Source organism: Thamnophis sirtalis, unplaced genomic scaffold, assembly GCF_051295495.1.
Source record: "Thamnophis sirtalis isolate CommonGarterSnake01/CBP01778 unplaced genomic scaffold, rThaSir2_p1.2 scaffold_9, whole genome shotgun sequence".
Taxonomy (NCBI): Eukaryota; Metazoa; Chordata; class Lepidosauria; order Squamata; family Natricidae; genus Thamnophis; species Thamnophis sirtalis.
In genome coordinates, this window is record NW_028261389.1 from 47095386 (window position 1) to 47122606 (window position 27221).

The 27221-nt window shown below is 37.8% G+C and overlaps 1 protein-coding gene across 2 annotated transcripts in view; it reads right to left on the bottom strand.

Moving 5' to 3' along the window:
• Nucleotides 1-8919: 8919 nt before the first annotated feature.
• Nucleotides 8920-27221, bottom strand: part of CAND1 (cullin associated and neddylation dissociated 1) — a 28654-nt gene continuing 10352 nt past the window's right edge. Inside the window, exons 7-15 of one of the 2 annotated variants that reach the window (XM_014065569.2) lie at nucleotides 22443-22588; nucleotides 20941-21233; nucleotides 20375-20516; nucleotides 16941-18434; nucleotides 15348-15443; nucleotides 13109-13278; nucleotides 11677-11841; nucleotides 10266-10373; nucleotides 8920-9653 (exon numbers count right to left, since the gene is read on the bottom strand). In XM_014065569.2, coding sequence (XP_013921044.1) covers nucleotides 9429-9653; nucleotides 10266-10373; nucleotides 11677-11841; nucleotides 13109-13278; nucleotides 15348-15443; nucleotides 16941-18434; nucleotides 20375-20516; nucleotides 20941-21233; nucleotides 22443-22588 — 2839 coding nt within the window. In that variant the 3' untranslated portion in view covers nucleotides 8920-9428. The remainder of the gene's footprint in view (nucleotides 9654-10265; nucleotides 10374-11676; nucleotides 11842-13108; nucleotides 13279-15347; nucleotides 15444-16940; nucleotides 18435-20374; nucleotides 20517-20940; nucleotides 21234-22442; nucleotides 22589-27221) is intronic. The other variant, XM_087723469.1, reaches the window with a different exon arrangement.

A 27221-nucleotide genomic window follows, 5' to 3' on the forward strand; every position in this document is an offset into this window, starting at 1 on the left:
CATACATACATACATACATACATACATACATACATATTGCAGAATGATGGTATCTTTATAAGATACATACATACATACATTTATAAGATACATACATACATACTAGGTGGCGCAGTGGGTAGAGTGCAGTACTGCAGGCCACTTCAGCTGACTGCTATCTGCAGTTCGGCGGTTCAAATCTCACCGGCTCAAGGTTGACTCAGCCTTCCATCCTTCTGAGGTGGGTGAAATGAGGACCCGGATTGTTGTTGGGGGCAATATGCTGACTCTGTAAACCGCTTAGAGAGGGATGAAAGCCCTATGAAGCAGTATATAAGTCTAACTGCTATTGCTATTGCTATTGCTATTGCTATTGCTATTGCTATTGCTATTACATACATACATACATACATACATACATACATACATACATACATACATACTGCAGTATGATGGTATCTTTATAAGGAGAGAAATAATAAATAAATGTCAATAATGGAGTTAGATTTACATGAATTTCCAGAATCAGAAATACCACATTTCTGAACATTTAAATAATAGGTACAGACTGGCTGGAACAACATCTGTATGTGGTTTTTCTACTGTGCAGAATTTCATTTCTGGCAGAAAGGTGTTTTGTTTCTCTGTTGTAATAAAATAAATCAGTGATTGTTAACTTAATGAAACTGCTCAGGCAGACTCTAATTCCTTGTGTGAGGTCCAGGAAATATTGTACACCCTAATTAGCTTTTCATATGTAACTAACACTGCATAGCAAATACTATAAAATCTGGCTGTGGAAGCAAATGAGTATGTTTAAAATAAGAAGCAAATTTATTAAATGTTCAAAAAATCAGCCACAATTTGTCATGGTCATTATTTGGATTCTAAAGAGCTCCATTCAGTATGCCTTTGTGTTTGTACTTACATGAACCTTTGCAGTGGGATAAAGCATAAATCAGTCCTCTGGGCTTTAATTTTAGAATGAGTGTGATTCTGTGACCAGTATTTGCTTAATAGATGCATTTGGTCTCAGCGTGCACCAGTGACTTAAGTGCGCCATCTTCTGGTGGGGGAGATCAAACTGGGAAGGGTGAATATAAATTAGATGCTAATTTTCATTTTACAGAATGATGAGGATTTCCCCCCGTTTTGTGAGGAACACTGGAAAATTAAACGCCTAAAAGGGCTACAGCCTACCCCATCCACAAAATGAATGCAAACACCATTAAAACTCAGGTTAACTTCAATTCCCTGTTATATAATCTTCCTTTGAGAGAAGATGTTTGTGCTCCGTTTTGGTGAGATGACATCAGCGGCCATCAATGAGGCAGTAGCACTCTGGGAACAGGAGTCTGATCTCAGGTGGCCAATTTCTCTCCACAGTCTGCTCCAAACAGAATTTAACACTCATCATTGTATCCCGATATTATGAGAAATAAACATCACCTGCTGTTTATTTGACATCTTCCATCTGGGTAAAAGACATATGGACACTATGATTATACTAACTCTATTCAGACACTGAATTGATCAAACAGAACATTCTTTCCCCAGATAATTTGTGAGCTGAGAGAATTATCTTTCTTTCATACATAGAAGGAAATAGAAAGAATAGAAAAAGCTGTTGAAAATGAAAGAACGAGCAGAAGGTACTGCGCCAGAATATTAACCTTTTTTCTGAAAGAGCTTCTCTTTTTTATTTCTTTCTCTGTTTAGTAACCTCTTGTCTTTGTCTTTGCTCCAGCTTGCTTTCTCCCCCCTGCTTCCTTTCCTCTAACTCAGTGTTTCTCAACCTTGGCAACTTGAAGATGTCCGGACTTCAACTCCCAGAATTCCCCAGCCAGCTGGGTGGGGAATTCTGGGAGTTGAAGTCCGGACATCTTCAAGTTGCCAAGGTTGAGAAACACTGCTCTAACTAGACTTCCAATTTTATTCTTTTATTTTAATTGTATATTATTATTTTATTTATTTATTATTTTATTATTTTTCTTTACTGTTGGAAGGATGGAGGGGGATTTTGTGTATATGTGTGCTGAATGATGCCCCCACAAGCACTCGCTCTTTTCATCAGATGGAATTTGCACCCTTTGGGGAGTGCATGTGATGTCATGAGGCAGGTCAAAAAGGGACTTGCATCACAATGCTGCAATATTACTGATGTCAGTCTGACTCCTATTTATCCCCTGAAGATGCCACTGTATGTACAGTATATTTCTGGAAGAGATAACAATTTATGTGTGACAAGTATTTGACGTATGAAGGTGGAGTATGAAGGTAATTTCTTAAAATTGCCATCGTTTGTTTTGTTCTGATTGAGGCAGCTTTCTAGTGTATACAGTACATACTCACAAGTCCATCTGCAGATAACCAACTTTTGAATTTTTATTGAAAATGCGCTGGAAAATGTGCCATTCAGGGATAAGACAGCCCTTGAAATTTTCATATATTTTAATTGTCACAATTGTCTTTGTGTAAAAATGTAATCTACATGTTATCCGTTTGTCATCTTATCTGTGGATGGGATTATATACAAGAATATATGGGATATATAGGCATTTTAAAAAACTATTACTGCATACACTTGCAGATAGGTTGAATCCATTTTGGGGGTATGTTTCGCACCTAAAATTCAGTTTAATGAAGACTATATACAATATATGTACAAAGAAGAGTTAACACAGCCACACAGTTACTGAGGATGGGGAAATCTCCAGGATAGGGTTATAATTATAATTCCCCAGCATCTGATGATGATCCATTCACAAAAAATCAGCCATTTTGGGCTTTCCCAACCAAGGATCAAAATGTTATGGGTATAATTTGAGGTAGGCCCATGGGAAGGTGATCTCTTCTGGCATGATCTGGGTCATGACATTTGAAACTGCTTAATAATGAGATGTTTTGTTTTTTGTAAGTTCTGTATTTCAAAACACATAGTTTTGGCTTTATTGATTCCTTTGTAGTTGGCTTTTATGATATTTTTTATGATGCATTTTAATTTTCTATATATCACTTTGAGTCATTCCAATTAGGCAGCTTATAAATTTAAAGAAACATGATGCATTATTCTACTGAAATAACGTGCTTGGTAATTCATAAAATAATTAACACCCCAAATGCCCTCAACAAAACAACAACAGAATGGAATGGTTAGAGCAGTGGTTCCCAAACTTGGCAACTTTAAGACTTGTGGACTTCAACTCCCAGAATTCTGCTGGCTAGAGAATTCTGGGAGTTGAAGTCCACAAGTCTTAAAGTTGCTAAGTTTGGGAACCACTGGGTTAGAGGAACTCTCTTCACTGTGCATCTCAGTATGCTGTTTTCCAATAGTATTGCAAGTAAAGTGCCTGTGAACTCTTGACACACTATTAGGAAGGATAGGACTCGGCTTTCCAACTTGTCATTTAAATCTAAGACAACACATGAATAAAACTAAACACGGTTAATACTCCCTCCTCCTGTAAATTGGGCATTAGGTATCACCTTTACAAGTCTTCAGAGGATGTATACAAATTTCTAACATGCATTTGTGATTCTGGAGACCTCAGGTAATGTTACAAAGTGTTATAAAATATATAAACATATTTACTTTTGTTTTTTTTTCTTTACTGGGAATTTGGGAGCAAAAATGCAGAAGGATTACTATGTGCCTATATAAATATAAACCTTCATTGTCCACCTAGGGCAGAGTTTTTTAAACTGGGAAACTTTATGATGTGTGGACTTTATTTCTCAGAATTAATAGAATAATAGAGTTGGAAAGCACCTTGGATGTCTTCTAGTCCAACTCCCTGTTCAAGCAACAGATCATAGGTCATTCCAGACAAATGGCTAGCCAGTCTCTTCTTAAAAGTCTCCAACTGATGGAACACCACAACTTCAGAAAACAAGCCATTGCACTGGTTGTTTTTCCCCATAACCTGCAGTTAAAGTTCCCAAATCTTAAAATTGTCAAGTTTGAATTTAACTGATCTATGTTAAGATAGTTGGATATGGCTTTTTGTCAGAGCAGTTGAAAAATTGTTATCAAGACCAGGTTGATGAGTATAATGTATGTTTCTAGCTCCATGAACTTCTAGAATCTGTTAACTTTGGAATAAGCTCTGATCTCTATGGCAGTGGTCTCCAACCTTGGCAACTTTAAGACCTGTGGACTTCAACTGCCAGAGTTCCTCAGCCAGCTTTGCTTAACAAGTCTTAAAGTTGCCAAGGTTGGAGACCACTGCTCTATGGCATCAATGTTCTAGAATGACCTCTCTTCTGTAGCACACCAAGTATCCTTTAGGTACCTTTTGAAAACTTGTCTGATTTTTGCTGGCTTCCCTAGTAATATTTCCACTTTTATTGATTGTTTTAATTATGTTTAATATTGTATTATTTTGGATGGATCTTACCATTATTATAGATCACTCCAGGATGTTCATAATGAGAATCCATCTTATAAATGCTGTACATTAATTTGGCCTATATGAATAATATTTAATATTTATTAATTTTATATCTGAAAGTTTGTTCAACGGAGACACATTTTTATGTCTTGGATGATGATGTGACCCACATAATTCTAGTAATAGGAATTTCTAACTGTCCCAATCTGAGTTCTCTTCCTTTAATGTTTGTGTGTCCACAAATATAATGGAATACGTGGATGACTTTGGGGAATAAGGAGAAGAGATGCTGCATAGCAAACAATCAGACAACAGAGGTAGCAGCCCTCAGTGGCCCAAACAGTCAGGGAGGATCCAGCCAAATGGAGTTAAAAGCAGTTAAAAGTGGTGGCAGCAAGTTTGGCTTGCAAGATTTTGTTAATGTACCCTTACAACAATAAAGTAGAATTAGATCATTTAGTTTTCTGTTTTACCTGGAAGACTCAACAAGATTTTTACGTCAATCAATAGACTGTGTGTGTGTCTATGTATGTGCCTTCAAGTCGCTGTTGACTCCTGGAAACTGGACCATTTTTACAGTTTCCTCGATAGGATTTCAGGAGTGGCTTTCCATTGTCTCCTTCCTAGGGATGAGAGTGTGGCTCAAGGTTATCCAGTTGGCTTTGGTCTCACAATTTCTGTCATGATGTCTTAAATACTACACCAAACTGGCTCATACCAGTGATACACTTCAGCTTTAAAAGATTGATATTTAAAGTGGTTAGAGAAAAAGTTGTATTGATTATACTGAAAATTTTGTCATATGTTTTAGTTCCTTGCCATAATGCATGAAAACTAGTGTGGTAAAATAATACAAATGTGAACAGGAATGTCAATAAGAGATCTGCACACACCATTTCTCATCATTGAGAAGCCAGCGTTTAAGTCTGTCAAGATCTTTCTGTACCTTGAGCCTATCTTCTGGAGTGTCGGCTATTCCTGCCAGCTTGATATCATCTACAAATTTGATTAGTTCTCCTTCTATCTAAATCATTGGTGAATTATATTGAAGACAGAGCTTTAGGATATTTTCCTTCACATAGGTGCAGTTCCATTAAGGACCACATGTTGAGCGTGGTTGGTCAGCTAGTTACGAATTCATCTGGTGGTGATGCTGTCTAAACTATATTTTTCTAACTTATCAAATAGTAGGTTGTGGTCTACTATATCAAATTCCTTATTGAAGTCCAAGTAAATTATATCCACAGCATTCATATTTGTGATGTCAATGCTTCACATAAATGGCAGAATATTGTTTCAATTGCTTTAGAAGAGGGGCAGGTCTTCATGACAGAACTGCTAACAGAACATCATAAAAACAGTTTTAGCTAGGACATCCAGCCAACTTTGAAAGAGAAGGAAACATAAATGGCCAAAATAGATGGAAAACTGATGTCGCTTTAGGTAAGAAAATTAATGTTATACTGAACAACTTCATCTCTATAAAAAAAAAAGCAAGAAGAGGGGATCCATTTGTAGGGCAGCTGGTTCAGTGACTTGACAAATCCAAGTGATTGCAAACTGACCAACTTCTCCATGTAAATATTAGGAGGGAAATGACAATAAAGCTCTAAGGCATATAACTTTCTCCTTTAATTACCATTGATTAAACTTGATGCAAGAGGAACAAAGAATACTGCTGTAAAATAGTACGTTCCACTCTACACCCATGTAATCATTCTAATTTAATGTGTACCACAACTGATGGTAACAAAGACTCAAAAAAATAACAATCAGGAGATCACACTTCCCCATCCCAGTCCCATTCATCCACAAGAGACATCAATGTAGTTTGGTACCATCCTGTGTTGATTGAAGCCTCAGCAACTTACCTACCACCTTTGCTATAAAAACAAGTTTAAAAATGGTACAAGAACTATTTCTCTGGTACAGTATGAAGATCTCTGACCCGGGCAGGGCACTGGACTAGAAAACATCTAAGGTCCTTTCTAACTTTATGATTATACTCCAAATAGAACTGGATTGAACAATTATTTCTTGAGGAACAACTTCCTGTCAAAAATACATATATTACTTTTTTACTTTGGTTTATTCATCTCCCTAGTGTCTTTCAGCAGCTAGGAAGAGTAGGGATCCAATCAACAGGTGTCAGGGTTGATTGTCCTGTTCCAGACAAAGCAATCACACCAAAGTGAGTTGCAATTGGTTTAATGATGAAAGTCTACTTCAAACAACTAAAATGCCAGGTAGAATTCTTGGCGGAGCAGTTGTGTCCACAGAGATGACCTTGTCTGGTAATCAAGGACTACTCCTATTGGAATCAGTGCAGCTCCAAAGCTGAGAATTCAGAAATCCAGTGCAGGATTGGGAAATGACAACTTGGCCTGTTTCAGTCCAGAATTTAGGTCAGAGTTTCACAAACTAGTCCAAATCATATAGCTGAGACTTTGTGAACAGAGCAAGGATACAGGAATGCATATTGTGTGATGGTGAGTAGTTTCCAAAGGTGAGCAAAGTCCTGCTGGCTGCTCCAACTACAAACATGGCTCAGTTAAGGGCCTTATCATTCTTGCTTCCCAAGCAGCCGGGTACATTGCCTTTGCTGGTTTTCTGATTTTGAAGGGAGAATACTGAAGGAACAGGAATGTTTTAATCACTACAACTGTAAAATATAAAGATAACACAAGGCACTAATATCCTGTGATATACACTGCTCAAAAAAAGAAAGAAAGAAACCACTTAAACAACACAATGTAACTCCAAGTCAATCACACTTCTGTGAAATCAAACTGTCCACTTAGGTAGGAACACTGATTGACAATCAATTCCACATGCTGTTGTGCATATGGAATAGACAACAGGTGGAAAGCATAGGCAGTTAGCAAGACATCCCCAATAAAGAAGTGGTTCTGCAGGTGGTGACCACAGGCCACTTCTCAGTTCCTAGGCTTTCTGGCTGATGGTTTGGTCACTTTTGAATGCTGGCGGTGCTTTCACTCTAGCGGTAGCATGAGACGGAGTCTATAACCCACACAAGTGGCTCAGGTAGTGCAGCTCATCCAGGACGGCACATCAATGTGAGCTGTGGCAAGATGGTTTGCTGTGTCTGTCAGCGTAGTGTCCAGAGCATGGAGGCGCTACCAGGAGACAGGCCAGTACATCAGGAGACATGGAGGAGGCCGTAGGAGGGAACAATCCAACATCAGGACCGCTACCTCTGCCTTTGTGCAAGGAGCACTGCCAGAGCCCTGCAAAATGACCTCCAGCAGCCCACAAATGTGCATATGGCTGCTCAAACGGTCAGAAACAGACTCCATGAGGGTGGTAGGAGGGCCCGACATCCACAGGTGGGGGTTGTGCTTACAGCCCAACACCGTGCAGGACATTTGGCATTTGCCAGAGAACACCAAGATTGGGAAATTCGCCACTGGCGCCCTGTGCTCTTCACAGATGAAAGCAGGTTCACACTGAGCATGCAACAGACGTGACAGGGCCTGGAGACGCCGTGGAGAACATTCTGCTCCCTGCAACATCCTCCAGCATGACCAGTTTGGCAGTGGGTCAGTAATGGTGTAGGGTGGCATGTCTTTAGGGGGCCGCACAGCCCTCCATGTGCTCGCCAGAGGTAGCCTGACTGCCATCACAAATCTTCTCTTGCCCTCTCTTTAACTGACATTCTATCTTTCCATTTTTTAGCTGCTCTCAGATATAAATATAGATACAAATGAAAACTGGCATCTTCTTCGACAATCGCCATATTTGGCAGACCTTTTAAGTTACAGAAGAAATTTAACTTTGGCCCCAGGTAGCAGTCCTCACTATTGCTAGAATATCACAAGATTTGCACCAAAAATAAGGGGTGGGATGGGCACAAGCTATTTTTTTCATTCCACTGATGACTACCTCAACTGTTAAGAGCCGGCCATAATGATAAATTAAAAACCATCACCATCAGAGGCTGCAAAAGAATACCTGGCACCCCAATCAGCAAGCTAATGGACCAGCAGCAATGAGGCCTGAAGGCACTCAACAGCAGTACACTTAATAACTTTTTGAAAAATGCTGGTGGTTTATACAAGGAGACTGTGTGAACCACATGCTGTGCAGGCCTGGTTAAGAATGATCAATATAGTCTTTTGAAAACCATTTTTAAATAACCTTGCTTTTGGATTTTCAAATAAATATATTAAAGATTACCCAAATATATGAAAAATAAAAACAAGTTTAAAAGAATATCCTTTGCTCAAGTCAGCAGTCTCTCATCCCATCTGTATAAGCTGCCCAGTGGGAACTACCCTACCTGCATCTTTCTTTGCTTAGAATACTGTTTGTTGTTAATTGTTTTGCATATAGCTGCTTATACTTATGATTTTTATACTGATGAAAAATTGCCTTGGCAGTATATATATGTAAATAATTGCAATGAAATAAACCAACTGCATTAGCTATGAAGGAAAACACTGGCTGCATCAATATATTAATCTGAATTTAGTTATGAATAAATCGCACATGCTGCTTTACGCACATTTGTAAATTTCCTCATACAAAATTAGTGTGAACAAAAATTGTTTATTCCCACATGTTTAAAAAGGACATTTACTTGCGTTTCTATTTTAAAATTGTACCTAAGATGTACGATAGTAACTCTTCACAGTTTTTTTAAGCCTATCTACCAGGCAAACACAAATGTTATTTGGTTTGGTTTCAAGAAAAAAATGAAAAGAAAAATCATGGCCACAAGTTTTTAAACTTTTAATCCTAAACATTACAGGGCAAATGGATGTTGGAATCTATTTCCATACATCATGCGTTTTAACTTTTATTTCTATTCAATGGGTATTCAAATCCACTAAAACATGTGTGGCTTACAACTTTGGAGTTATGGAAATACATATTTTGGAATAAATGCTAAAAAAACAACAATGGAAAAAAGCCAAACTGTCTCCATAAAGGTAAAATTGAACATTGTGACGATTCGATATTTTTCTTTTTTTTAAACTTGTAAATTTTAAATTCAGTGCATTGTACGGTTAAAATTAATGGTCCCTGTTCAAATATCTAACTGGTGTCCATTGATTCCAAATTAGTGGATGATGAATCTTTCTGGATGCTTTCGAAGATGGCTGCAAGCTCTGGATTAGAGCTTATCTGTGACTGAAATTCACTCATTAGTGGACTCTTTTCTGCTTCTGGAATAGTTAATAATGCTGCTACTGCCCTCATAGCTGATCGCTTCAGTTCATCTTGCTTTTCAAACTCTTGCTTCACAGAGTTTGCTTTTACCTATTTTATTTCAAGAAAATGATGTTTAGGTAATAATTTTCAACAACAGAATTAAATTAAAAAGATATGCAAACAATGTAAATACACCACACTATAAGTAGTATAGAGTACTATCAGAGTAAAAGTTCTTCAGAATGTCTTGCAACTTTCATTATTATCTGAAGAATTATTATCTTTGACTGAAGATTTTGTTTCTCTACCTTTTATTCACTACTGAAGCTGTTACAAAATGTTATCTTACAATTAGAAAAAAGTCATGGTAGGAACAAAAAGTATCCTGATCTTATGAATTTTAATAAAGATTAAAAACAATTTTGATAGTAGAACCTGTTAGAGGGGAGTAACATCTGGACAACGAACAGAAGCCAGGAATAAGACTATTTTATTTTCATGTAAGAACAAAAACTGGGGATAGGTGGGAAATAGCCTGATAGGAATGATGCTTTTGTATCATTCTTCTTGGAAAAAAATCATACAAATTACTCCCATAAATCACAATTTTAGAAATAGTAAGGTGACTCAGGCTTAATACGAGGGATTGGTGATTGGTTCTGAATTAATGCAATTATGTTTTACAAATCGTATATTAAGATAAATAAATTCATACAGTACCTTGGTTGTACATGTAGCACGCAAGGGTTCAACCAGTCTATCCAGCCTCTGCAATACCGCACTTGGACACAACGTAGATAGTCTCACCAGCATTAAAAATGTTAACATCTGGTTAGGAGAAACATAACAGTTAATAAACCGGACACTGCAAAGGAATGTTACTTCTTTTCAGAAGATCAACCATATCTTTCTATTTTGTCAACCCCTCCAAGTTAGTGTTCTGTGCCCATTAAATATGCTGTTAACATATGTAATGTTACATAATGTAATATAATGTATAACGTAAGTAATGCGTGGCATAACATATGTAAGATGTGCATACTATTGTGTATAGGTAGTCCTGGACTTATGACCACAATTGAACCCAAAATTTATGTTGCTAAGTGAGCAATTTGTTAAGTGAGTTTTGCCACATTTTATGATTTTTTCTTGCCATCTTTGTTAAGTGAATCACTGCAGTTGTAAATTAGTAACATGGTTGTTAAGAGAATTTGGTTTCCCCATTGACTTTGCTTGTCAGAAGGTTGCAAAAGGTGATCAGATAGCCCTAGAACACTACAACTATCATAAATGTGAGTCAGTTGTCAAGCATCTGAATTTTGATCACATGACCACGGGGATACTACAATATTCAAATGTGTGAACAATAGTCGTAAGTCACTTTTTTCAGTGCCTTTGTAACTTTGAACAGTCACTAACTGAACTGTTGTAAGTCGAGGATTACCTGTATTTAATTCCTGCTATAACTTTGATTTTTCTGTGGACGTTTATTTGTGGGTCTTATTTCTTTTTCAACACAATTTGTCACTTTGAACTAAACAACTATCAGAAAATAAAATAATGAATTCTATACTTCATTGGCCATCCTATCTAGACAGTTAACACTGGTTCCACCTAGATGTATTTCTTCCTCAAGTCAATTATGTACCACCACCCACCACTTTTTGAGGCCTTTGTGCCTCCATTGCTAATTGGTACATGCCAGTGCTGATGGCATTCCTACACAAGGAAGTACCAGTGCTGGTACTGCTTTGTTTGCACTTTGGTGCTGTTTTGCTTGCACTTTGTCCTACGTGAAGGTGGAAAGACAGACCTCTGTCAATTCTGAAAATAGCTCAAGCCATCTCCCATTAATATGGGTCTGTGCCTCTGCACATTTTCTCTAATTAAGGAAGATGCAGACTGAAGCAGTCTTGCTCAAGATGTGGCAGTTGTTTTAATCCATCTTCAACTTTTACTGGCACAGAACAGCTTCCCTGAGGCAATAACAAAAAATCATAAAAACTTGTATTTTGTGTTAGAAATAAGTATTTTATTTCTTTTTATTTGAAACATTTTATCCCTATACATATTGCATTTGCACCAAAAATTATGTTACTATATTACATAAATAGATATATTAAAAACTAACCTTAATATCATAGTGATCTTTCAAACCATCCTCAACGTGGTTTAGGAATTCAAAGATGTCGAGTCTATCCAGACAACTATCTAGCAGAGTATACATACACTCAAAAGCTGCCTTTCTAATATCAAGACCATCATCAACTGTATGTTTAAATGGCCCCATTTCAACCTGCAAACCAAATCAGAAAATAAGAGCATTCATTAAATTTAATTATCAGTTCTTAATAATCTTTGAATAAATGTATTGAAAAATGATGACAAGGAAAAGTCATAAGGAAATTCCAGAAACAAACTAAGGTTCTAGAAGTTAACTTCATTACAAAATTCCATTACTAATTCAATTTTCATGGCACTTTATTTCAGTTTCTAGTTTAAAACTAAATGGATATTTACAATAATCATTCATTAAGAATTAAAAATGATTTAAAATAATTTAAAACATTTAATGATACTCTAAGGCAGGTGTGTCCAACTTGCAGCTTGCATGTGGCTCTGGGCAGCTAGTAATGCGGCCCCACAAAATTATAAAAGTTCAACATTATTATGTAATTTTGAGTTTTATATACATTAACTTATTTTATATGCAGCCCAAGACAATTCCTCTTCACTCAGGCAAGCCAAAAGGCTGAACACCATGCTCTATATCAGGGGTGTCAAACTCACATCAGTGACAGTGGTGTCACATGACATGTCAGGACTTTCCCCCCTTTACTGAAACAGGGGTGGGCATGGCTAGCATGTGATACATCTGGCCCTTGAGCCGGGAGTTTGACAGCCCTGCTCTAAAGAATACCTTAAGCAACATAAACACAGCTGCAATTCTACACACACATGCACATGCACACATACATAGAATAAGAAGTAAGTGACAGTCAAAGAACAGTAAATAAGAATAGAGAATCTATGAATTATCCAAGTAAAAATGTAGACCAAACAATGGAAAATTATATTCACTATTTAACTACTTTTTCCTAGCATTATTCCGTGCTATGGCAGGGTCAACTTAATATTGCACTATTCAAATGAAATTTGCAAAAACCAAATGATACCACTGTATAAAATTCCCTGAATTTCACTAATTCCTAAAGTGGTTTTACTATAGTATTGAATAGGAGCTCTTAGTAATCAGTCTCTTATTTATCAAAGAGTTAGCAACTTTTCTCAGGCAGTGGGGATTTTAACATGATGGGTTTGAATGTGACAAAAAAGAAATAATAATTGAAACTTTGCAAAGTTTATTTAAAGTATGTTGTACTTCTTATATGCCACTTGGTGTGGCACTCCTGATTGACATGTCTGTAATTACCATTGTAACAAAACAGCTGTCTTCAAATTAGAAGCCCAATTTAAATAAGGATCTGAAACTTTAAATAGAAAACATTTTTATTCTTTGGATACCACTACTTGATTACTCTTCATCAGTAGAATTTACATACCTCTCTTATTAGTTCCTTTCTCACTTTTGTTTCATTATAAAGATGCGGAAGCACCGTGTCTAAAAGGTCTCTTATTAGTGATGGTTTATTGTGTGCTGCTGAGTTAAATGTTACCAGAGCTACTCGTCTCACATTAAGATCTGGATCTTCCAATGTTTTTAGAAAATCACCTGTAATAATTAAAGACAATCATCATATGGTCTTGTTCAACATTTTATGAAAAAAAAACCAAATTTAGAGCAAAACTGCAGCAAGCCTTAGGCACATGTCTTTCCCTCCTTATCCCCTTCATAGTCAAAGTGATTTGGATTGTTGTACCAAGGGATAAATAGTGAGCCTTGGTTCAAATAAGAAACATACTGTAGTGATAACCTAAATGAAGTATCTTCATTCTCAATTATGGGTATAATTTATTCTCAAAATCCTCTTTACAATTATGTACAATCCAGTCATAAATACCGTATTTTTCAGAGTATAAGCTGCACCTTTTTTCCTCCAAAAAGGAGGCTGAAACTCTGAGTGTCTTATACACTGAATACAGCATTTCTTGCCTCCCGAAGCCCCCCCCCTCACCGAACTGGCCGTGCATAGTCTTATGGAGGCTTTCAGAGAGCTCCTGGGGGCTGGGGAGGGCAGAAATGAGCAAAACATGGACCGTGTTTTGCTCAATTTTGCCCCCCCCCAGCCCCCAGAAGCACTCTATAAGCCTCCATAAGGCTATGCATGCAATTGTTTTGACAAAAAATGGGCCCATTTTCCATGAAAACGGGCTGTTTTTTGCTCATTTGAGGGGGCAACCCCCAGGAGCACTCTGCAAGCCCCCCCAAGGCTATTCATGCCTTTTTTTTAAAGGGTCCATTTTTACGAAAAACGGGCCATTTTTGGAAGGTTTGCAGAGTGCAAAAACTCCCCCCCCCCTTTGGAACGCTCTTTAACTGATTGATGAGAATGACATTGATCAAGTGCTGTACCAGCAGAAACAAAGTCTTGGGTGCTGCAGATTGTCAGTGATTTCCTTCTCTAGCACATGGATAAATACACCTGGAAACATCTACCTACCTACCTACTCTCTCTCTCCCTATCTCTATTCCTCTATCTCTCTCTTTCTCCCTTTATCTCCCTTCCTACCTAACTACTCCGTCTCTCTCCCTACCTTCCTACTGTGTTTATCTCTCTTTCTCTCCCTCTCTATCCCTCTATCTACCTACCTACTTTTATTTTTTATTTGCCTCTTCAAAACCTTGGTGTGTTTTATACTCCGGTATGTCTTATACTCCGGAAAATATGGTCTATAAAGTGATTTCAAGCAAACCTATACATGTAGTTTTTGTTTGCTTGAAAGCAGTTTATATATAAACTCACAGCTACTTTACTGATGCCTTAAAATATTCCTTATTTTAAATAAATGCCACATTTATTCTTTTTAGATCACAATGTGCATGCTTGGCTTCATGACTTAAGAACTTAATCCTGTATGTAAGCAGGATGAAAGTAATTTTTTAAAAAAATATTGAATGGCATAATATCAGTAAGTAATTGTATTTTGCCAATTACTTTTGCAAGAATCTCTTTTCTTTTTGCTAAAATTGGTATTTCCCCCAAAACTAATACAGTTCAGAAGAATTCATGAACTATGGTAGTTATACTTAGAAAACAAAAGTAACAGTGGCTTCTTGTGACTCTGCTAGGCTTTTTCTTTTTGGATATTTTAATCTCTGGGGATTCACTCTGTTTTGCTACTACTATCTATATAGGACTAACACATAGGGTCCATTGGCACTAATAAATTTAAGTAAACATAAAATAAAATAGACTGGCACTTTATTCTACTGATTATAAGCTGCCCAAAGTCACTGAGATAGAGAGGGCAGTCATATCAACTCTTTAAGTAACTGAGACCATATGCACTCGAAAGACCTTTGTCCTTTGAATCTGACATATGGCACAGCTCTAGCAATTAATGGAAATTGTATATAGAGTTAGTTTTATTTCAAGAGCTAATAGCTACTTCTGATGGAAGCATTTCTTGTTGTTTCAAGGCATGAAAACAGGCATCTACATCACCTAGTATCTATTGTCCTACTTAAAAGTTCAGTATTCCCAAAAGAAACATTAAGCAAAGCACACCTGCTGATGTAATAGGGATTTAATCAAAATCTTCTCCATCCTTAAAGCTATTCTGGAAATTACATGTACATATGTTAAATACCCCCGTTAAAATTATTGTGATCTCACTCACCTATACAATTCTTTAAAAGTGGGTCTATGGGCTGTGGGTGATCAGAGATAGTGAACTTCACAGCAGTGACTACCGAACTCCGAGCATATGATGATCCTAATAGTAAATAATTGGCACAGATAATAGAACATTTTTATTTTCTGTGTACTGTACTGTGGTGTTACAGAAATTACAAACATGTTAGTAATAATACTATTGATGCTTTATCTACAAAATTCTATAGCATTTCCATTATAAATAACAGAAATTACTACATATACTTGGCATATGTATTATTATAACCCTATGTAATATTATAGTATAAAACTTGTCTCATTTTCAAGAACAGTTATTCTTTATTTCCCAGTGCTTGATTTGATTTCTGACTTTTTCTGTTTTTAAAACTGTGGTATTTATCTTTGTTTTAATTTGATATTTCTAACTTTAATTTTTAATAAGCATCCTGGGAATCTATTTAAAAAGCAAGGTATACATCAAATAAACACAAAAATAAACACACTCAAAATTTCCCCAAATCTTTAGTTAACAATGTTGCCAGTCATTATTTACCTGAAATTATCTTAATAAGGCATAATTACATATGCTGACTTCAGCCATGAAGGAATAGTGAGAACAAACCAAAATGTACCAGTGCTTTTGAATAGAAGCCAACTGTGTATTGCCATTAAACTGCCATGGAAGCAGTTTTGTTGACAGAACAAGATAGGGGCAATTATTCTTTCCCTATTCAATGTATAAAATTCATCAAAAGGCTCTGAAATGGTTTTCCTGAGAAGGGGAAAGGGCAGGGGAAGAAATCCCATTGTGCCAGCAGAACTGGTATTAGTACATTTGATTAGAGCACTCAGATCCATCAACACAGGTATAGATTTTTCCTACACAGGTCTACCCAAGGTGACTGTCCAGGAAGAAATAGAAATGATCAGGTGTGTTGTTGCTGCCAAATATTTTTATTCTTTACAAATTTATCCAAGTATAATTTTACTAGTTACAGCCAAAATAAATTAAATCTACCATGTAATATTTTAAATAGTATAATTCTTTGATAGTGTGATCCTTTTAAAGAAATAATTAAGCTTCGAAAAGCAGAGAGGAAAACTAAGAGGATTTCTTGCTCTACTGGTCCCAACATGAATTGGACAGTTTTAATTATTCTATAAGCTCTTGTATAGAACAACTGTAACACCCATTTTTCTAGTGCTTCTTTTCAAACAGTATCACTGTAAATATTTCTTCCTCTTGCATATTTCATCTATCTCCCATAAATATTAGACATTGGATTGTCAATCTGTTCTCCAAATGATAACTTATTTTTTTTTAATTAATATTATCCAATTTATCAGATATTGCATTTTATCTGTACCACACCTTACAAAATAAACTGATTCAAAACATTTCAACAGACATAACAAAGCTTTTTATGTATTAATGAGCTCTATTTAAAAACTGGACAGTTGAAGATTTCCTTCTATTCCTTTATCACTTAAAGCAATATCAAAATCATTTATTCAAGTCAGCATTAATTATTAGTACTGAATAATTCAATAATCTTCGGAATGTTATTTCCAAAAGACAATACATATATCTACAAACCTGAGGCCAAGTATCCTTTGAGGCGTGGAAGCAGAGTTTCCGGATCTATTAAAGAAAGTTTCCCCAAGCATTCAGCAACAACATTTCTGGTACCCTCTTCTGCACACTCACAATGTTTGAGTAGCAAAGACCAGATGCTCTCCACATAAGGTTTGAGACCTTGTACTGTTGCAGAGCTAATTATTTCCTTTAAGGAATGAAGAAGAAGGTATTGTCTTTTAGGCTGACTAGTTATTTCTTGCAAGACAAATGGGAGATATTCTGGAAGATTGCCGACACTAATACTTCCCAATGCATACGAAGCTGCAGACTTTACTTCTTCACTAGGAGAGGAAAATGCTTCTAAAATTACGGATTTTAGCTCTATTTGTCCACTTAAGTCAATATGATGTCCAACTTCCCCTAGAGAAAGCAAAGCTAAGAGACGAATGGAATCTGTAGATCTCGAGTTCTTGACATCCTGGATAAATTGACCTACAACTGCTGGTCCCTCTTTAGGACATGCTCGTGTAAGGGCAGCTACACATTTGGCAATTGAATAATAAGACTGCTTGTGAGTAAGTGCTGTACTTTGTGAGTACACTGGACCTGTTAACATGCGCAATAAATCCATATACCCTAAGTTGCTTGTTCCAGTCACAACCAGAGCTTGGAAAAATTCTAGCATAGCACTAAGTGCTCCACCTTGCAATAACGGTGACCGTACCAGCCCAATAAGTTCATTCAATATAGAGCCACTGATTTTTGAGAGTGAGGAAGGATAAACTTTAGCTAGAGTGGTCAGAAAACTGATGGCCATTTGTGACACATGCATATCACTCTCACTAATAAGAGGTGGAAGTTCATCTAGGACAGCATCAATCATAGCAGCTGTCAAGCTATCACTGTAGTTTTTTATTAATATATCTAAAGCAGAGAGAGTTCCAAGTTTCAAAGCACGTTGGTTCTTTCTGAGGAAAGAAGCAAGAATAGGAACACCTTCTCCTAAAACTGGCCTCAGATCAATCTTCAGAGATGAACCAGCTATCAGAGTCAAAGCCTTCACAGTGGTTAGTCGAGTTATCTCATTTTTTAGTCTCTCTAGAAATATCTGAAGAGTATTAGGTAGATCAGAACCAAGATTGTCTCCAAGACTGCAAATGATTTGGCCCATACAAGAAATTGCTCTCTCTTTCACTTCTTGATCAATGTCAGCAGCTTTCAGTCTCTTGATTGTACAAGTAAACAAATCTTTGATATAAGGACTGGCATCAAAAGAAGAAGGCTGATCCAGAGGACGTATGACTTTAACCAGCTGTTGGGTAACTAGAAGTGCCTCAGACGTTATTTTGTAAAATGGATCTCCAACACATGCCACAACAGGAGGCACCAATGCTTGGACATGAGGATGAAAAACTTGGGGAGCGTGATTACAGAGGATCACATACAAACAAGATAAAGCATCTATCTTCAGATTAGAAGAACTTGATTTGTCATTCAGTGAAAAAATTATGCCTGTAAAAGAATGTATAATTAATTTGCATAATTTTATATTTCCAAAATACTTCTCTTATAATTCTAAACATCTAAGTTAAACTAAATGTGTATCAATAATTGTATGAATTTGTATTTAAGTAACAAAAAAATTAATAAGGGAAATAGATATTATCTCCATTTGTTATCCGCATCTCAATAAATATTTTGTAACCTGCGTGTCAATAAATATTTTTCTACTTTTACACTACAAAGTCTCAAAAGTGAGAAAATAGTAATTCTTACAGAACCGCACCTCTTTCTGAAGAGGGTTGGTGGTTATCTTAGTAGAACTCGTTGATGCAACTTTTTTTCACCAAAGGCCCAGTGACTACGAAAATAAAAAGTACTGTATAGTATTGTTCCCCTCCCTTCCGGTTTTGTTAGCCACCCTGAGTCCCTCGGGAATAGGGCGGCATACAAGTTGAATAAAACCTCTAAACCTCTTACTGATAGTTAATTGCCTATAGTCATTTTTTTCTCTCTCTCTAATATCATCATAAACTTTTCTTTTGGGGGTAGTCAGGTCACAATGATTTGTATCAGAAAAGCCTCGTATCCAAACTATATAGACTTCAGCAGATACATAATCTTTCTGCTTGTTTACTAAGTAGCACATAAGGTCAGAATTTTATTGCACCGATAATCCACTATCTGCATCACTAGCCTTTCGAAGCTTAGTTCAAAGTTTTCTTCTCACTTTTTAAGGCTTTAAGTAGTTTTAACATTCATTTACTGAAATATTTATTTTATACAAGCCAGCCCAATGTTTATGACCTTTGAAATTGGCACAATCGGATCCAGACGCTTCCTGGGCCCCCTCATCCCAGAAGCAGCAACCTCATACTCTCCCCTCTTTGCTAGCCCCCTTCTTCGCACGGGATCACCCAGCAGCGGAGATGGAGAGGGTGAAGGGGGCAGAGACAGCCACTAGCATTGAGGGGAGAGTGCCACACAGAAACGGCACCGCCTTTTCCCTCTCCATTGCTGGGCGATTCCATCCGAAGAAGGGGGCTAGCAGAGAAGGGAAGAGTGCAAGGTTGCTGCTTCTAGGATGAGGGGACCCAGGACACGTCTGGTTCTGGCTCACCTGACTTCTCTTCTTCTCACAGTCAGCTTTTTGGGGCCATTTTTGGGTTGATTTTGGCCAGAAAAATGGCCACTGAAAACAGCCTGGAAAATTGACTGTTTTGGAGCATTTTTCTAGACATTTTCCTGCCCCAAAACGGGTGGGGGTGGGGCCAGCCGGTGGTCCGATTTGCCAGTTCTCTGAAAAGCTCAGAATTGGAACTACCCATTTGGGCGAAGGCCCGAACTGGCAGCATCTGGTTCTATCAACAATTTAACTGTTGTTAAATTGATTTTGACACAATTTTAACATAAAACCAACAGCTGTTCCATGAAATTGGAAAAATTTATGGCAATTTTATTTAAAGACTCCTTCTCTCAATTTTGTTCTTTCCAGTCTTTTCTTTGCATAGATATTTACTTCCATTACTTTCCTGTTTCTTCTTCTTATCCATATACCTTTCAAACTTTCAGCACATCAGAATAACAAAAAAATATTTCAAAACCTTTAGCATGAATATAAAATATTCTATTTGGAGAAAACATTATTTCTTCCCTGCTCCTATTTATAAATATTTGACTATTATTTTGGCTATATGCTTTGTATTCTAAAATGCAGGGGTCAAGTCAATCATCCCAAGAAAGTCCAAGCATATGATTCAGTTTGGATATTTGGATGATACTATTTGGAGACTCAATCGCCAAATAGCATATCTGAATTGAATTCTCACATAACTCTACAGCATAGTTGTATAATGGCTGAAGAAGACATAGTACTGACTCAAAACTAAGCAGTACTTTAAAATATGTTAAAAGTTCAAAATTGTTTTAAAGCAAAATACACAAAATCATACCTGGAACAAGTACAGGAATGTGTTGTGTGAGAGCACCAGGCAATACATTGACCAATTCAGTTAGCATATTAAAACAGCATTGACGAGTCTTCACACTTTTTTCCTTCATCTGTTTATGCAAAGCTTTAACAATATTGGGAACCTGTAATTATATGTGCATAAGACAGTCCAACCATTACTCTCCCTATACAAATACACAAATTATGAATAGGTTTTTATATAATGATAGAAATAAGAATACAAGATAAGCCCTGCTGGATTAGACCAAGTGCTCACCTGGACTAGTAGTCTGTTCTCAGAATATTTCCTGAGTACCTTTCCTGGGTACAAAGTACCTTTGTACTTTGTTGTATTAGGATGCAGCAGCAGTTAACCTCTATAAAGCAAAAGTAGCTATCTAAAAGCTGAACAGCATAATGATTCAAGCCTCTATATCACAAAATATCTGTATTTGATCTAGACAGTTCATTACAGTTAGGAGTAATATAATTGTATACTGCTTTAAAGACGCACACACCACTTTGCATAATCAAATGTTGGTGCTATGGATGCTTTTCTTTACTAACCTGACTCTGAAGCATTGTTAAAGGTGTTTCTCCTTGCTCCATTGCATCAGGATCACAGAGCCAACTCTGTATAGGTCGAGTTTGTTTTAGAAGAGAGAGATATGCATGGAAAACATCTGCTTTTACATTCTCCTCCCGCTCTTTGAATCTTGCAATTAAAGCAGGGGATACTGTCTTATAGAACTCGGGCAGCATTTCATGCCTCGTACTGACTACAGCATCCAAACATTTTGCAGCTGCACGTCTAACCTTCCAGCTCATATCATCATCATCACTATATTCGTCATCACTCCCTTGAAAAGAATAAAAGGATACCAGGTTATATGCAGTCATGATTAAAAATCAGAGATAACACTAAACAATGTTTATGTATATATTTTACACACACACACACACACACACATACTTAGCAATTGCTAATACTGACAGACTGTAATGCTAGTTTGCAATTTACATCTGTAAAAATAACACTAGACGTTTGTCTATGGAGTGTGGAGGTGTGTGTGTGTGTGTATGTGTACCGTGTTTCCCCGAAAATAATACAGGGTCTTATTTTCTTTTGATCCCTGAAATATGGCCTTGGGCTTATTATGGGGGGGAGGGTTATTATTTTGGAGCCAAGCTCTTCCCAAGAGCAGCCGCCTGGCCACTCCCCTCTGCAGCCGAGCAGAGCGCCACTCATCGACTCAGCGGCATCCTGAAGGAAGCAAGTCGTGCGAGCGACAGAGAGGAAGGGACCGTCGCTCGTCTGGCTTGGCACCTTTGGGGTACCGCTCACTCAGTGAGGGGCGCTCTGCCCGGCTGGAAAGAAGGGTTGCATGAGCGCCTGTCCCCCCCCCCCCCATTTGCATGCCTCCCAGTCCTCACCACAGCCTGGGCCAGCTGCCAGCTAATGAGTCTTCCGGGAGCCGGGACAGAGTCTTCCAGCAGTGGCCGCTCTGGGAGTGCGCTCCCCGCTCTATGGTTGTGGCGTGGCTGCCGGAACACACTTCCCTGACTCCTGGAAGTTTCAGCAGCAGGCGGCAGGCCCAACCGGCCTCTCAGAAGAAGCTATCCTCAGTGCTGGGATGGCGGTTGTGGCCTTGGCCCTGCAGGGATAGCTAGTCCAGGCCGTGGTGAGGACTGGGAGGCACGCAAGTAGGGGAGGGGGAACAGGCGCTCGCGCAACCCCTCTCCAACCAGGTAGAGCGCCACTCACCAACCCAGCAGTATCCTGAAAGCGGGAGGGAGGGTGAACTGGCACTCGCATGGCTTGGTGCCTTTAGGATACCGCTGGGTTGGTGAGTGGTGCTCTGCCTGGCCAGAAAGGGGGGAGTGTTGTTCACTGGGCTTATTTGGGGGGGGGGGGAGGACATGTCATATTTTCGGGGAAACACGGTATACGTGCATGTGCGTGTGTGTGTGTGTGTGTTGTTTGTATGTGTGTGTGTATATGTATACATACACAAACACACACACACACACTCTCACATATACATGGTTTTATTTCCAACACAAACTACCTTGGTCATCATCATCTCCACCATCAGCATCCATAGCATTCTCATCTTCATCTTCATCATCATAATTGTAATTGGGATCGTAGGTAAGGTACTTAAGACAAATGTTTATAATGGTGGTTACATGAGGATAAACTTCTTTAGGGCATCTGTATAATAAAAGTAATAATTAGATGACTATTAATTAAGCATTATTACATTTATAATTACTTAGTCATACAAAGAGAATGTAAATATTATTATGCTTATGCCCTGAAGCATTTATATATGGCTTTCACATTTAACACTATCTGTAAATCTTCTTTTATTCTGCTTGAGAATCTGAAATTCCCAGGTCATGCTGTTGGAATGATACACTTCTTTCCTCTAAAAGTAAGTGCCTAACATTTAGGATGAACTTAGAAGAACTAAGTTTTCTAGGGAAGTGTGTTTATTTAAAATATATGCATAGCTGACCATGTTGTGTAACATATTTCTGGATGGCTGATCAAAATCTCAAGCAAACTACTAGTTTAATATGGCAATGTATTGAGGTGATGATGTCAGCTCTCTTTATTAGTTAAGTAGTAAACAAAACAAATATCTTATCTGTCTCCATCCAAATAATTTGTACAATGTGAAATGTATACTTATATAAGGACGAAGAACCTCTCCCTCTTCTGAGGAAATAAGCTTTTAGCTAAGCTTGGTATGACCAAAAAGAGAGGGGGGAACCCTCTGTAACAGAAAGCGGAAAAGTATCAAATTAATCCATATGACACCTAACTCTCTTCAATGCTTAGAAAATTATACAATGACAGAATTTATGCAAAAGAAAACCATAAGAGCTTTCTGGATTCGGATCAAAGATTCCAAGAGAATATTTGTAGCTCAGGATTAGATTGTGCTCTTCTTACAGACATTTCATTGCCAAACTAGGTAACATCATCAACGCTAGAATGGAGTGGATTTGCTCTTATTTTTATATACAAGTGGCTTGCCTTGTCAGTGTTGGTGGGGGTGACCTTGGTGATTTCCTTGATTGGCTATTGTTTATTGTTAGCTTGTTTGTCTGCATTGGTAATTCCTTTATTGTACTGTTTACTTCTTGATTGTTGGTCTAATATTAATTTAGGGGTTAATTGCTGCCCACAAGGTGTTGATTCCTGATGGGGAGGTGCTGGTCTTTTTGATTTTTTCATTGCCTCTTTTAAGCAGCATGTAGTAGTTTATTTCCATGTGCCTGCTGGTGGCTGATTTGTCTGAGTGACAAGTTTCCCCGTTGATACTATGGTTGAATCTATCCACGTTTTGTGAAATTACGTACTTTTCATCATATCTCTTGACTGCTACTTGGTATTCAGAGGTGTGCTCTGCTAGTATTTTGATTTACTTAGGATGTTTTGGAGGGCTTTAATTAGTTTATGTGCTACAGTGATGCCATGTAGTTGTAATAGTCAGTTGATGGTTTCTGAGATGTTTTTGATCTATGGCAGCATTATCCTTTTTACAGTTTGTGTTGGTTGTACTATAGTAGATTGAGTGGTCAGACAGTTTTTCTACAAAGTTGCCAGGTATCTATTTTGTTGGAAGATGTTATATAATGATCTGTTTCTTTCTTCCAATGTTCAGAGTTGCTGTAGGGTGTTTGTGCTCATCTAAATAGTGTTATTATAGCTTCTCTTGTGGGAGGTTGGGTTTTTACTTTGGTAGTAGAGCACTTGGTTGGTGTGGGTACTTTTATGGTAGACTTGTGTTTCTAATTTGCCATCACTGCCTTTACTGATGAGGATATTCAGGAAAGTAGCATTGTTTTCTTCTTCTTCCCTTGTGAATTTTATTCCTTTGAAGAAGTTGTTTATAGTTTCATGTTTTTTCTCTAGTTGGTTCATTTTATTATAATAAAGGTGTCATCTATATTCTGGATCCATACTTTAGATTATTGGCATGGGAGTGCTGTAGATTCAAGGTGTTGCATTCCAGTGTCTGTTATGAGTCCTGAAATCCATGATCCTATGAATGTTCCTTTGATTTGTTGGTATACTTGTCTGTTAAACTGGAAGTACATACAGTGGGGCAAAAAAGTATTTAGTCAGCCACCAATAGTGAAAGTTCTCCCACTTAAAAAGATGAGAGAGGCCTGTAATTGACATCATAGGTAGACCTCAACTATGAGAGACAAAATGAGAAAACAAATCCAGAAAAGCACATTGTCTGATTTGGAAAGAATTTATTTGCAAATTATGGTGGAAAATAAGTATTTAGTCACCTACAAACAAGCAAGATTTCTGGCTCTCACAGAACTGTAACTTCTTCTTTAAGAGGCTCCTCTGTCCTCCACTCATTACCTGTATTAATGGCACCTGTTTGAACGTTAGCAGTATAAAAGACACCTGTCCACAATCTCAAACAGTCACACTCCAAACTCCACTATGGTGAAGACCAAAGAGCTGTCGAAGGACACCAGAAACAAAATTGTACACTTGCACCAAGCTGGGAAGACTGAATCTGCAATAGGCAAGCAGCTTGGTGTGAAGAAATCAACTGTGGGAGCAATAATTAGAAAATGGAAGACATACAAAACCACTGATAATCTCCCTCAATCTGGGGCTCCACGCAAGATCTCACCTCGTGGGGTCAAAATGATCACAAGAACGGTGAGCAAAAATCCCAGAACCACATGGGGGGACCTAGTGAATGACCTGCAGAGAGCTGGGACCAACGTAACAAAGGCTACCATCAGTAACACACTAAGCCGCCAGGGACTCAGATCCTGCAGTGCCAGACGTGTCCCCTGCTTAAGCCAGTACATGTCCAGGCCCGTCTGAAGTTTACTAGAGAGCATTTGGATGATCCAGAAGAGAATGTCATTATGATCAGATGAAACCAAAGTAGAACTGTTTGGTAGAAACACAACTCATCATGTTTGGAAGAGAGAGAATGCTGAGTTGCATCCAAAGAACACCATACCTATCGTGAAGCATAGGGGTGGCAACATCATGCTTTGGGGCTGTTTCTCTGCAAAGGGACCAGGATGACTGATCCGTGTACAGGAAAGAATGAATGGGGCCATGTATCGTGAGATTTTGAGTGCAAACCCCCTTCCATCAGCAAGGGCATTGAAGATGAAATGTGGCTGGGTCTTTCAGCAGGACAATGATCCCAAACACACTGCCCGGGCAATGAAGGAATGGCTTCGTAAGAAGCATTTCAAGATCCTGGAGTGGCTTAGCCAGTCTCCAGATCTCAACCCCATAGAAAACATTTGGAACGAGTTGAAAGTCCGTATTGCCCAGCGACAGCCCCAAAACATCACTGCTCTAGAGAAGATCTGCATGGAGGAATGGGCCAACATACCAGCAACAGTGTGTGCCAACCTTGTGAAGACTTACAGACAACGTTTGACTTCTGTTATTGCCAACAAAGGATATATAACAAAGTATTAAGATGAACTTTTGATATTGACCAAATACTTATTTTCCACCATAATTTGCAAACAAATTCTTTCCAAATCAGGCAATGTGATTGTCAGGATTTGTTTTCTCATTTTGTCTCTCTTAGTTGAGGTCTACCTATGATCAATTACAGGCCTCTCTCATCTTTTTAAGTGGGAGAACTTGCACAATTGGTGGCTGACTAAATACTTTTTTGCCCCACTGTATGGTTATAGGTTAGTAAAAGTTATAAGGTCCACAATTCTGTCTTCCAATCCAGGTATATTTGGTTAGATGTGGTATGCTGTGTAGTAGCGCTGTCATGGATTCCTTTTTTAGTTCTGGATCTATGGATATGTAGTGTGTGACATCAAATGAGACCATGATTTCATCTTCTATACAATTGGATCAAACTAGACAACCAAATCAAGAGAACTTTCAATGACCTTATCAAGATAGGTCAAATCTCGAAAGAGCAGCGGCAGATGAAATAGCAGGGGACCTGTCCTCCCATGCTCTATGGACACCCTAAAACACACAAGCCAGGCATACGTCTCCATTCAATTGTATCATTATGACTTACAACATTGTTAAAGAACTGACAAAAAGTTTGGACAACTGACAGAGAGAAGTAAATATTCTTCCCACTACAGTGCCTCCAAAGAATCAAAGACCTGACTGTAGATGAAGATGAATTTTTCAGCTGTTATTTACAAGATTTCTTCCCATCTTGTAAGACCAAAACAACAAAAATGCTCACTTCTTTTATAGATAAAAGAGTATAAATACTAGAAACATTTCTCAGGTTTGATTAACACTTCTCAAAAGAACCAATTGGAAAATCTAATATAAAGCAATTCATTATTCTATTGTATGTATTCTATACAGGTAATCCTTGACTTACAACAGTTTATTTAGTGACCATTTGAAGTTACAGAAGAACAGAAAAAAGTGACATGACTATTTTTCATACTTATGACTGTTGTGGCATCCCCGTGATCACATGATCAAAATATGGATACTTGCCAACTGGTTCATATTTATGACAATTGCAGTGTCCCAGGGTCATGGAATAACGTTTTGCAACCTTCTGACAAGCAAAGTCATTGGGGAAGCCAAATTCACTTAACAACTGTGTAACTAATTTAACAATTGCAATGATTCACTTATTAACTGTGGCAAGAAAAGTTGTAAAATAGGGCAAAACTCACTTAACCAGTGTCTCACTTAGCAACATAACTTTTGGGCTCAATTGTGATTGTAAGTTGAATACTTTCTTCTTCTTGTGCCTTATCCGTCATCAGACGTTGGCAATCATGTTGACAATCCTATTTTTGTCAACAGCTGCATGAAAAAGTACTGAGTTTTG